The sequence below is a fragment of the Lissotriton vulgaris genome, chromosome 1_1 (assembly GCF_964263255.1).
Source record: "Lissotriton vulgaris chromosome 1_1, aLisVul1.2, whole genome shotgun sequence".
Taxonomy (NCBI): Eukaryota; Metazoa; Chordata; class Amphibia; order Caudata; family Salamandridae; genus Lissotriton; species Lissotriton vulgaris.
Window position 1 is genome coordinate 174,342,310 of NC_141685.1, and position 13,789 is coordinate 174,356,098.

The window sequence follows — 13,789 nt, forward strand, 5'->3', positions numbered from 1 at the left end:
CTTCATTTTTTTGTCAAACTCTTTTTTCCTTTGCAGGTGCTATCCATTTCGGCCTCGAGCCGTCTCTTCCTCCCCTGGAGCTCGGCGGCCTGTTCGGCGTCGACCGTTTCGGGCGATCTTTTCCTCGCCGCCATCAGCGTCGGCGTCGACCCGGTCTTCGGGTCATTCTCTCTCGATGTCGAGCGGTCCTTTTCGGGGACTTGCTTCGATGACCTTGGCATTTCGCCGGTCTTCGCCGCCTGGGAGTCCTTTTCGAAGGATCCGCTGGGCTGCTTGTCCTTGGATGCAGCTGCAGCCGTCGAGATTTTCGGCGCCAGTGCTCCCTTTGAGGACTTAAGACTCTGTTTTTTGAGAGTCTGACTCAGACCTTCAAAGGTCTGTCAGGGGTTTGGGGGTCAATGACTCTCCTACCTCTTTAGAAGTGTTCTTATTGGACTCACCGACCGTGTAGTCATTGGCTTCACCAGTGACGTTATCCTCCTTATTGCTGGAGAGTCCCAGGTCCCGAAGCGACGGCGGTTTGCCCTTGCCTTGCATGTTGTAGTTGGCCCTTCTCTGTCTCTCTCTAACCCGGAGAGTCTTCGGTGAGAAGGCGGAGCAGGCGTTGCAGTCCTTGCTCTCATTGTCGACAGGCAGGCAAGGTTATAAACCAGGTGCTGCTCCTTCTGTGCGTATTTGTGGTAGCAGTTATGGCAGAATTTAAAGGGTGTCTTGTCCATTCCTGTGCTCAGGGGGCCCCCTGTGTGCGCATTCTCCGTTGGACGTCGAAGTTCTCCTTCATCGTCCCGGCTTGGTGGTCTAGTCCCTCGTTGACTTCTCCAAAATTTTCTGTTGAAAATTCGCCTTTTCTGCGTCTTCTTTCCTCCAAAAATTCTGGAGCTCCTAAGAGACGATCCAGACCCAACGGCGGAAAATAGAATCTGAAGATGGCGCCCAAAGGTGGGAGCTTCCGCAGGAAGCAGGCCGACGTCACAGGAAGTAACACCAGAAGGTGGGACGTCAGCGCCCACCTGGGCTACAAAAAAAAAAAAAGAAAGAAAAGACTACGATTCCGGACCCAACCACTAGACCGTGGAATAATGCACAGCATAGTGAATCCAGAAAGATTCACTCTGCAAAAATTGTAGTTACCAGACAGCTCAAGAGCTCTAGAACGAGCCGAATCTACCCTCCAAGACTCTACATAAGAATAAAATGGAGTTAGAATAACCAAGTCCTTTTCCATTCCACCCTACCCCACAGCACTGCCACCAACTCCACCACAATAACCTTGAAAACCATAGCTCCTATCCCCAAAGCACCGTCATCTGTTCCCACTAAACACTGGCCCTTTCTGCTTGTCCTAAAGCTACTCCCCCACACTGCCACCTACCCTCAAAAGAATACATGGCTACACTGTCTGGATAGATGTGTTGCAGCAAAGTTTGTACTATGTTGTGACTTGGACACAGCCAATTGCTTTGGTCAGGCGATTGACATGAGTGTGGAACTTCGGTGCATTGCCTGGATTAGGTCTATATGCTTCTCTAAACATACCCAAGCATCGTTAATGGACAAGCTATTTGATGGCGCTCGCCTTTTAAGCAAGATAGTGGACTAGGCCCCAGACAGATTCCTTGGGTCTGTCTGCCTCCGCCACGTAATTTCATCACAAATCTCATCCCCTTTTGGCTACAGTAGGGTTTTTCAACTCTGCCAGCGACAGACCCTGCTACAAACCCAACAGGTCTCCCAGTTCTTTCATGGCCATGGCACACAAAGGCAACATCCAAGACATCATGCCACTGAGTGACCTGCTGCTACAACTGGTGCAGCTGCAAAACCTCTTGGTGTCCTTCCAGACACTGACTCACCCTATTGTAGGCAGTATCCAACATTTTCTCCAGTCAATTAGATTATGCCAGTGGCAGACCCCTTTCCCTATTCCACTCAGACTTAACAGTGGTGACGGATGTATCACTTCTGGGTTGGGAAGGTCATATGGGAGACAGAGATTAGGGAACCCTCGTCACCGACAGAGCCCCAACTCCACATCAAGCTGTTGGAGTAGGGAGAATTTCACTTGGCGATGCAGGTCTTCTGGCCCACCATCACAGGAGGGCTGGTGCAGCTTCTCACAGACAAGACTGTCAATGACGATGGTCTCATCAGGAAATGACACACAAACGTGTTTGACAGCGAGCCGAGGATTCACTGGCTGCAGTTGTTTGGTCCGACGAACGGGCGCTGGAACTGCTTAGTTGAATTTGACTTCCTCCCAGGTACGCTGCCCGAAGATACAGAAGAATCCTTACTCTGTTGTATTGAATATAGTTGAGAAGCATATGGGAGAGACGGCGATCTACCATCCGGATGAGACCATGGTAATTAACTGGAACGGTCGAAACATTGACTATACAGGGATTATGTCTTCTGAGAATCGCCTTTGCTTAACTTGTATTGTACAATGGGAATTTACAGCCCTGCTTTTGTGTACAAAATGTGGATCGGACTGTTTTATCATCATATCACTTTCATCTTGAGCACTGCGCAGTCATCACTCAACAATTTATATATACACTTGCAGCTGAGAATACAATTAGAATTTTGGGAAATGAAAAGGCCTCATCTGAATTCTAATCATGATAAAAAAGGTGTATTAATATCTGCCCAGGGCCTGCATATGTGATACAGACCTGTGAGATAATGAACTCATAGACCTCTATAGTTGTTCACAGTGCTCTGGGAAGTGCTTTTATGCGTCTACACTTGTCACTTCTGGAGCACAATGACGTCAACACTGAGCTGCATGATACCTCCTGCGTGCAGCAGGACTGCTTTAAAGTTTGAGGATTCAGTCTGGCGTGTGGGAAATATTCATAAGGTGAGGAATCTGCAGGTAAAGGAGTATCCACCAGAAAGAGCGTTACCGACGGCAATTAACTGGTTTGTTATGTTTTCCTGCTGTTGTATTTTATCTAATTCCGGGTGGTGAACTCCGCTCGCAGAGATTTCCATACTCCGCGGAGCTTGCGGAGTTCCTAAATAATCCGTACCGTGAAGCGTAGCAAGGTTTTTTACCACACCCGTGCTCTTCAACGTCATGTACTGGAGTAAGGAAAATCCACCTCCTGATGAGATTTTTCCTTGCTCGCGATTGCCAAGGTCTAGTTGGTGAGCAAAAGCATCTTCCTGGCGAGATTCGTCGTCGGATTTCTCAATGCAAGTGGTCGCCGCAGGTCACAACCACTCGCGTTGAGAAACTTTCCTTCGCATTGACAAAGCTGCCGCTCAAGTAGAAGCTTTTGCGCTACACATGGTGCCATTCACGATAAATTTTACAGGGCGGGACAAACAATCGGAGATTAAAATCACCACGAACGGCATGACCCTAACGCACTCCGCTGCTCGTAGAACTCTGCATAGTGCAGCACAGTTTTTTGACACTTCGCAGAGTTCTTCATTGAGGACCACCACCTAGGCTTAATCTTATCATGAAAATCTAGATTTCAGTCATATGTTAAGAAACAAGGGTGAGTAGAAACCTTTTGGGTGGAGAAAATTTAAGACATTTATATTGTGAATTTTTTGGTAATTAGTTGATTTTTGCAAGTACTAACACTTCTCTTTGTAAAATAAATACCTTGAGATTTTTTAAACTTTCAGATACTCAAATTGTGGATTTTGTTGCAATTAAAACATTTTCGAGGCCTGAAATATCTTTGGAGGTTGCATGCTGGCAGCCTAAGTTATCCTGCAAGAGTTGCTTGATTAAACCACAATATGTGCTATCTCATGTAGTCAGGTTGTTAGAAGCTTTTCTGCAACTCAAGATATGCCTTACTTTTCTCCTGGTTTGGATGCATTTCTCATGTTTAGTGAGATTTCCTTTCTGAGTATAACGTTTCCGGCTTTCCCCTCCTGTAGAAGGCTTTAGTCCAGTGTGAATTCTCTCATGTCAAGTGACATTGTATTCGTGATTAAACCTTATCTGACATTCAGAACACACATAAGGCTTTTTTCTCCCGTGTGAGTTCGCTCATGACAAGTGAGAAGTAATTTGTAAACAAAACTTTGCTTGCATTTCGAGCACTCATAAGGCTTTTCCCCAGAGTGGGATCTCTCATGAAGCATAACTCTGTCTTTCAGATTCAAGCTTTTATAGCATAAGGATTTTCTCCAGTGTGGAGTTTCTCTTGGTGAGATAGCGTTTTTCTCTGCAGCTTTTCTGGCCTTCAGATCACTCATAAGGTTTTTCATCAGTATGGAGTCGCTTATGGTTAGCGAGGCTGTGCCTATCAAATAGGAATTTCTGGCATTCACAGCATTGGTAATGTTTTTCCCTGTGTGCGTCTGCTCATGTAGTGTGAGATTGCATTTAAAATTGATGCTTTTCTGCCATTTGGAGCACTAAATTATTTTTGATGGTGAGTTTTCTTATGGTGCATGTAACCATCTCTACCTCTGAATCTTTTCTGACATTTAGAACACTGATAATGTTTTTCCCCAGTGTGGATTCTCACATGTGCAGTGAGATAATATTTTTGGCTGAAACATTTTTGGCATTCGGAGCACTGATAAGGTTTTTCCCCAGTGTGTGTTCTTATATGCTGAATGAGACGTCTTTTTTCACTGAAACATTTCTGGCATTCCGAGCACCTATAAGGTTTTTCCCCAGTGTGGGTTCTTACATGCTGAATGAGACGTCTTTTTTGACTGAAACATATCTGGCATTCAGAGCACCTAAAAGGTTTTTCCCCAGTGTGGGTTCTTATATGGTGATTGAGACTGATTTTTTCACTGAAACATTTGTGGCATTCAGAGCACTGATAAGGTTTTTCTCCAGTGTGGGTTCTTATATGCTGAGTGAGATAGCATTTTTCACTGAAACATTTGTCGCATTCAAAGCACTTATAAGGTTTTTCCCCAGTGTGGGTCCTTGTATGTTTAATGAGTCTTCTTTTCTCAGAGAAACATTTCTGGCATTCAGAGCACTGATAAGGTTTTTCCCCAGTGTGGAATCGCACATGTGCCATTAGAAGTGATTTAACTTTGAAATCTTTTGGGCATTCAGAGCACTGATAAGGTTTTTCCCCAGTGTGGAATCTCACATGTGCATTTAGAAGTGATTTAAGTTTGAAATCTTTTGGGCATTCAGAGCACTGATAAGGTTTTTCCCCAGTGTGGGTTCTTATATGCTGAGTGAGACTGAGTTTGTTTATGAAACATTTCTGACATTCAGAGCATGAATACGGTTTTTCCCCAGTGTGGGATATTGTATGTCGAGAAAGTCTTCTTTTGTCACTGAAACATTTCTGGCATTCAGAGCACTGATAAGGGTTTTCCCCAGTGTGGTTTTTTATATGCAGCGTGAGATGTCTTTTTTCATTGAAACATTCCTGGCATTCAGAGCACTGATAAGGTTTTTCCCCAGTGTGGGTTCTTATGTGCTGTGTGAGACTACTTTTTACACTGAAACATTTCTGGCATTCAGAGCACTGATAAGGGTGTTCCACAGAATGGGTTATTGCATGTCGAGAAAGACTTTGCTTGTGACAAAACCTTTCTTGGCATTCAGAGCACTGATAAGGTTTTTCTCCAGTGTGGATTCTCACATGTGCAGTTAGAACTGATTTAAATTTGAAATGCTTTGGGCATTCAGAGCACTGATAAGGCTTTTCCCCAGAGTGGATTCTTGTATGTTCAGTGAGTCTGCTTTTGTAAATAAAACATTTCTGGCATTCAGAGCACTGAAAAGGTTTTTCTCCATTGTGGGTTTTTCTATGATGAGTGAGATTGTTTTTGTCAATGAAACATTTCTGGCAATCCGTGCACTGATAAGGTTTATACCCAGTGTGAGTTCTTCTATGCCGAGTGAGACTGCTTTTGTCAATGAAACATTTCTGGCAATCCGTGCACTGATAAGGTTTTTCCCCAGTGTGGGTCCTTGTATGTATAGTAAGTCCTCTTTTGTTACTAAAATATTTCTGGCATTCCGAGCACTGGTAAGGTTTTTCCACAGAGTGGGTTAATACATGTCGAGAAAGATTTTGTTTGTTACAAAACCTTTTCTGGCATTCAGAGCACTGATAAGGTTTTTCCCCAGAGTGGATTCTCATATGGTCAGTGAAATAAGATTTACGGCTGAAACTTTTTTGGCATTCAAAGCACTGGTAAGGGTTTTCCACAGAGTGGGTTAATACATGTGGAGAAAGACTTTGTTTGTTACAAAACCTTTTCTGGCATTCAGAGCACTGATGAGGTTTTTCCCCAGTGTGGATTCTCATATGCTCAGCGAGATAAGATTTACGCCTGAAACTTTTTTGGCATACTTTGCACGGAGAGTTTTTTCCCCCAGTGTGGATTCTCATATGCTCAGTGAGATAAGATTTACGCTTGAAACTTTTTTAGCATACTTTGCACTGAGACAGGTTTTTCCCAGTGTGCATTCTCTCAAATTCAGTGAGATGAGATTTATGGCTGAATCTTTCTTGGCACAGGTAACTTTTTTCCCCAACTTGGGTTATTTTGCTTTGATTGAGGTGGGTTTGAACACTGAATTTGTTCTCACAGCCCGTTTTTTTATAAGGTGTATTCATTGAGTTACATTTAATTTTCTCTTCCTTATATGCCACGGTAAGAGTGAACCTGATTTTAGAGTCGGGCTTGTTTAGATAATGTTCAGTATTTATCTCTAAAAGAAATTGTGTGTTTTACACTTGAATTGAGCAAAATATGTCTGGAAGCAGCCCTGTAACACCTGTCGAAATGTTTCTAGCAGATAATAGTCTTTTGGTTATAGCCTCTCCGGCAGCAACTTATTTTGTGACGGAAGTTTTTCTCAAATCTATTTGTATAGGTTCTTAGCAATACAGTAATAAGGTGTTAGTCTGATATTTAATGATTAAACTGAGAAGTACCTTTTTGCACTGATGTAATGGCAGTAACCGAGAACATTAGAACATGCACAGTACTATTGTGGATCACCAGTCACAGAACATCAGTTCCTTTTACCCTTTTTATGTTTGGTGTAAGGTGTAGTTCTGAAGACGAGGATTTATTTACATTAGCTATAGCGCAACGGTGCTCATTTAATCAGTTTTTACACATCACTCCTGCACAGCAGATAATGTTGAGGCGATTTACATAGAATTACAGAACAGAATACATTAAAAAGGAAACATTCTGAGATGGTTATGAAAACAATAAAGTGGTGGATTTTTAAGGTTTTCGCCAGAGTGAGCAGAGTGGGTCGTGGTGTTCTATCCAGAGGCAGATAGTCTCAAACTTGCGTAACTGGTTAAAAACGGTTGTTGAACAAATGTGATTTTCCAATCTTTTGATTGTTTGCTTGTCAGTTTTGGAGTCTTCTTTCAGCGTCTTTTCTTTGATGGTCTGCAGAAGAAACCTTTTGTCATAACTTTCTTTTATGCAGTGTCTGCTTCCCCTCTGGAATTAGATGATGCTTTAGATGAACGTTATTCTGTCATGCTGAGGCAATTTGTGTTTCTGATAATATTTCAGATGAGGATGCTGTGATTGGTCTTTCTGGCATTATTTCTGATGCTGTGTGCACAGATATGACTTTGCTCTGGGTTAATGAAATGCAAAATTAGAGACTTCACTTACAGGTATAGTACTTTCCTCAGCTCCAACTTCCTCGCCACACCTAGGTTTTGGAAATTGTTTAAACTTAGAATGCTGGATGTCCTTCAGTTTTTCAGAATAATCCTTCTTATGGCACTAACATTCAGTTGCCTGGTGCTAAATCTTGCTTTCTTCATGCGTAATTTCAATCACCTATAGTATTAAAATTAAATAGTTAATACATGTAGATTTTCCCAAAAATAATTTACAAGCCATATCAATGCAGAATTGCAGAATTTTGAAAGTGTTGAGCTGTTCTTCAGACAGAGCAGAGTGTAGAATGGTAGCCTGAGAGTACTTGGATGAGTGAGGATTTGTAGAATTTATTAAGCTCACAAAGGATACATGCACCCTATGGAGTTGTAACATAGAATCCCAAAGGCAGACATTAAAGTCATATGGACTGGCACCAAACAGATATTTAAAAAAGAATACTATTAATTAATTTTTAATCTAGAGTTCTGGGATGGGAATTTCTCCTCCACGGACAACAGGCGTTTGCCTCTGCCCTGAGTTACCACCTACTTGTATCTGATATCCTGACTTTTCAGTTCTGGTCTCTGCCGCACACAAATCTATTGTGTGCTGCGAGGACTATGCCTAGACCTATCCCTCAACTATGGTCCTTAGTATGAATCAAGGGCAATGAAATTAAGGCGTACTTTCATGTGTTCATTTTATTCCACCTGATTATCAGTTGTTAGGTTTTTCTGCACCTGGATGTACCGGGTGCAGAAAAAATAGGACACCCTTTTTTTCCAGACAGAAATTTTTTACTGAAATGACGCACCAGACTCTGGGTGCAGCAGAAGCAGCCAAGACTTATGCTGTTTTTTTACTAACTGGGGGAAACACACAATTCTTGCCTCTGTTAGAAAATGCTTTCCTCTTCCCTCCCCTGCTTCACCCGTCCCCCCTCCGCCCCCAAACCAACCACATGCATATATCTACCACCTGCTTAAAACAAGTGGTAAATACCATTCAAGTTTCGGGAAACAGGAAAGAGACCCAGACAAGACTGACTCATCCTGTGAAAGGGTAAGACGCTTACAACAGAGCATACACGCATTGGGGTGACTGGAGTGACAGAACTGACCCTATACTATATTCATGATACTTCTAAATGCCCCTAGAGGGTAAGAGGGTATCAGAACCGGACGCACCTGTCTGTAGCTCATGGTAGTCTGGCATGCCTGCACTATCTTTTCAACTGGACTGTCCATAAAGATGATTTCAGAGCCGCTACGCACATAGCAGGGGGAATCTCAGACCATTCGCTGGTGGAGGTGCAACTCGATAGTCCGGTTGTGGACTTCATGCTACCCTCAAGGGTTGTTCCATGATATTTAAAAAAGACAAGACGTTCAAAGCTCGTATGAGAGATGGAGCAGACTTCTATTTTAAGGGGAACAGGCGGCATGTTGAATCAGCTTGCGTGCTATAGGATGAATTCAAGCCAGTGATCCTTGAGGACACTGACAAGGGGACAGAAATAGTGGGAGAGACTTCCTGAAAGACCTGACCCTGCCAATGCTAACGAATGAGGACCAACACGCACTAGACCACGACCTGACAGTAGACTGAATAAATAAGACAATAGGAGCCTTGCAAACCGGACAAGCAACAGGGCCTAATGAGCCCCCCATAGAATTACATAAAAGCATGATGGACGAAATCAGTGAGTACCTCCAGAGTAGGTTTCAGACTGCCTGAAAATAAGGGTGTCTCCCAGAGGACCAAAGAACGTCTGAGGTGGTGGTCATCTCAAAAAAGGACAAACCAGTAACTGTGTTTGGGTCTCATAGACCTACCTCCCTGCTTAATTTTGAGACTAAGGTCCTTGCATAGGCCCTAGCGATCTGCCTGCGGACAGTAGCTTTATGCCACACGAGGGAACGCGCTTAAATCTCCGACACCTTAATGGAGTACCACATGCAACAGGGGATTCCTTTGCTGAACCAGTGGTGCTGCTGTCATGCTCTTGTATGTGGACCCTCTAGCGCACATGCACGTCAATAACACAGTCTCCGAGTCTTTGCTGTCCGACAGGGATGTTCCTTGTCTCCTATGCTCTTCACACATGCGTAGATTCGCCAGGACCTCTCATATGGGGTATTCCAGTTGATCAAGAGTGGGATGAGAGAATCTCCCTCTACGCTGATGTTTTGGTGTAGGATACGTAATCAGCCTTCTCGAGTGAACGAATCCTACAAATCTTTCACATATTTGGAGATTATTAAGAATATAAGATCAATTGGAAGACGTCCTTAATATTCCTGCTGGTGGCAGGGACCCTGCGGCTGGACTCTACGTGCACAGTTCAAGTGGCACTTCATGGCTTTAAGTATTTGGGCGTGTTCATTTCAAGAGAGCACAGGCAGGAACATACTCCTGAAATTAGACCGGCTTCGCTGGGATGCCCCACACTTGCGGACGCTCCCGCTCTCCTTACTGGGCCGAGTGACCCTATTTAAAGTGATGACCCTCCAGGGTTTCCTGTACATCGTGCAAAAACGTCCTTTAAGATCCCACCAGACATTTTCTTTTAAAAGGTAGACTGAGAACTTCGGCTCCTGTTGTGGGATGGTGGCTCTTCAAGCTGAGTAAGGTGCAGAGGGGAGTTCAAGGTGGACCAGCGGTCCAGAGCATTCGCAAGTATTACTGGGACACGCAGCTGATGGCAGTCAACAACTGGGTTTTTGCGGACCGTGAGGATCCTTCTTACGGGGTAGAAAGATTGCCCATGGGCAAGAAAGGTTACCCCACACCAGTGCAGTATCGAAGAAAGTATGAGTGCACCCTACCTACCCATACCCAAACAGTGGTAAGGGTGTGGAGAGAGGCTACCAAGTGTTTAGGCTGAGAAGGTAAGCTGACTGAAATTACTCCACTGTATGATGGTGATCTTTTAAGTGCAGTGGGAGGTTTGCAGGGCTTAACAAAATAGGGATTGATTAGCTTAGAACGCCGGGCGATGTGTGGAGGGGACAGGCACTTGTGTCCTTCACGATCCTACAACAAATGTATATTAGGTGACTAAAGACGGTTCTGACATTTGCAGGTGGGTCATGCTCTGCAAATGTAAATGTAAATGTCAAGGTATTTGTAGAGCGCGCTGCCACCAAGCGGTTTCCTGGCGCTATCAATCATACCGCTATGGAACCCCTCCTGGCTTTCCCTGTGAAGTGTCCAATCCTGGGCACCCCCAGGGTGAAGCCAGGCATCCTAGCGCTGTTGGAGCCGGTGTAGAGGTTAAGCAAGCTATTGCCCAGAGTTGCAGCGAGAGACCCATGATTAGACAAGGCACGAGGCGAGAATTGTCAGGTCTGAGGAAATTGAGCCCAAGACCCGCCGATGCGGGAATTGAACCCTGGTCCCGGGCCATCAGGGTCTGCCGCTCTAACCATTGAGCCACACTCCTCCGAAAAAGCAATCTCAACCATCTATACGAAGTTGATCTACAATTCTCTGGATCCCTTGGGGATGTTTCAGGCGGCCATTCACCAACGTTTGTGTTTTTCAAAAACAAGCTTTCAAAGCTGGAGTTGATTTTTAAAACCAATAACTAATCACCCTCACACCCCTGGAACTTTCTCCCTGATTAATTTACTCCCAGGAAGTGGGATTCATTTAAAAACAAATTCTCATCATGACTGCCAGGTATTCCCTGGTGGTCCAGAATAAGAGAAAAATACATCAAACAGCCTGATCTAGAGAGGAAGGGCCGTCCGATGTATTTACATCAATGCCACTCAAGTAAGGCTGGACAAATGACAATCCAGCTGACTTGCATTAGGTCAGGCAGACCATCCGTTTGTTGGACATGATACTCCACCACGCTTGTGAAGGAGTACCCTGCTCACCAAACTCTAAATCAAGACCTTTATCTTGTCTGTGCTATGCATGTATCTATAGTTCTGCTTCATTATGTCCATCAGTCTTTGCATTAGTTACCTGGTATTGAGGCTTGTGTGTTTAGTACAGCGTAATCTTACGGTGTGTGGGTTTATTGGAACCCTGCGGTTTAATCTGCACTTGTTGTTTATGCGGTGTTATCACACCCTTGCAATTATAAAAAGTATGTTACAGGCGGCCAGGGATCTCTTGCCCGTGACTTCTGCGGAAGTAATGGTGCACAGTTAACAGCAGCAACATTGCAAAGTGTCAAGAGCCTGATTTAGAGTTCGCTGGCAGGGTTAGTCAGACACAAACGTGACGGATATCCTGGCCGCCGTATTATAAGCACCACTGAATATAATATATGAGAGCCTCATTTCTTTCTTTCGTACTTTCTATTTCCCTTGTTTTTATTATCTTTACTAGCTGTACCCGGCCACGCGTTTCTGTGGCTCAGTCTGGTTAAATGGAAAAGAAAGAAAAGGACAAGCGCACGTTTCTAATATGTTTAATTTCACAATGTTTGTGGGTATACAATATTTTTTGTTGTTCCATTGTCTGTGCAGATGTAGAGATTGTCTGGTTTGCCGACTCTAGACCACACAACATATAATTGTCCCTGTGAAAAGCAATCTGTGTCTAGATCTAAACCGCACAATTCTAAAGATTGGCCCTGAGCTTTTTAAAACATTTTTTTTAAACAAACTGTATCGAAAACCACAGTTTGTAGTACATGTATCATAGCAAGTACGCATTTTTTTTTGTTTTTGCTGCTTGTTATCCAGTTTTTACCGATATCAATTTGATACATGTTTAAATCACATCACATCAGTTATTATAACAGAAACAAACAGTACAGATGGTAGCTTTTGGACGCATCCTTAATATATAACATGTAACAGAACCGCAGGTAGCGGTTGCATCCTGTTCTTTTAAAATATGTTGCAAACTGAACCAACTCCTCCCCCCTTCCTCCACCCACTTCACGGTCTGCCATCCTGACACCAACTGTCCATCCTAATATATGTAGACTATTGACTCTATGCGTCCCTTGTAGTTGTTGCGCATCAACCAAATCAATAGGGTCTGTTCGGGCCTTCGATTAAAAACACGCACGTATTCGACACGCGTGTATTTGAATCCGACGTTGTGTATATAAAAACACACACGTTTTCAAATCCAACGTTGTGTCAAAATTTCAAAGCAATCGGTGGAGTACTCTCGGAGATTTTAGATTTTGAACAACGAACAGTTACATTTTTATTTATATAGATAGATTTTACTTTTTTTTGTCCTCTTTCTTATTTCTTTTTCTGTTTCTCTCTATTCCTGGCTTATCTCTCATTCATTTCTTAATTTAAGAATGCTTAGCCTCCTAAAGCATTTTATTAATTCATTTGTATTTCTTCTTTCCTGTCATGGGGATGACTGCACAGATATCCTTACTAGTAGGATCTTTTGAATTCTGCATGAACCTGTTTACTAATGGTCCTAGTCGAAGGTGTCATTTAGAAGTTAATTATATGTTTCTTATGTGAGGTAGGGTGGGTATGTGTGAGAATGCGTGTGAGTGAGAGAGCGTGTGTGTCTGTGTGTCTATGTTATGTTATGTTATTTGTACTTGTAAAGCGCACTGCTACCCTAGGGTGTTCTGCCGCTGAGTACTGGTGACCTGGGGAGCATCAGCTGTTTAGTGGGAGAAGAATCATGTTTTCAAACCCTTGCGAAAAGAAAAAAGGTTTAGCGCATTTCTGATATGGCACGGAAGTTCATTCCATGCTTTGGAGACACAGTGGAGAAAACTTCTGCCTCCCCAATTAGTTTTCTTAAAGGTGGAGGTTTGGACTAATTTGGATCCGGAGGAACGTAGGAACATACCATGTAAGTCTGGTTTTAAGAAACTCCGGACCAATCCCATTAACCGCCTTAAAGACGACACAAAGTGCCTTGAAGCGTGATCTAAGTGGAACTGGGAGCCAATGCAGTTTCTTAAGTTCTCCTTTGACCGAAGCAAACCTACGGGTTCCCGTCAGCATTCTCTCTGCCGCGTTCTGGACCAGTTGCAACTTGTTCATATGTTGTTTCTGAACATTAAGCTAGAGGCTGTTGCAATAGTCCAGATGGGACATAATGAGTGCAGTGACAACCGTCCTTAGGTTGTCTGCCGATAGGAAGAACTTGCTTTTTTTGCTGAAGATACCTGATTCACTAGGTCCCCCATGGTGAGCTTGTTATCCACCATGACTCCCAAATTCTTAGCTTTCCT

At 43.6% G+C, this 13,789-nt stretch overlaps 1 protein-coding gene across 1 annotated transcript in view; it reads right to left on the minus strand.

Moving 5' to 3' along the window:
- Positions 1-3,357: 3,357 nt before the first annotated feature.
- Positions 3,358-13,789, minus strand: part of LOC147738052 (uncharacterized) — a 66,390-nt gene continuing 55,958 nt past the window's right edge. Inside the window, exon 4 of the mRNA XM_086952105.1 lies at positions 3,358-7,779. Within this exon, the coding sequence (XP_086808231.1) occupies positions 4,395-6,350 (1,956 nt within the window). The 5' untranslated portion in view covers positions 6,351-7,779 and the 3' untranslated portion in view covers positions 3,358-4,394. The remainder of the gene's footprint in view (positions 7,780-13,789) is intronic.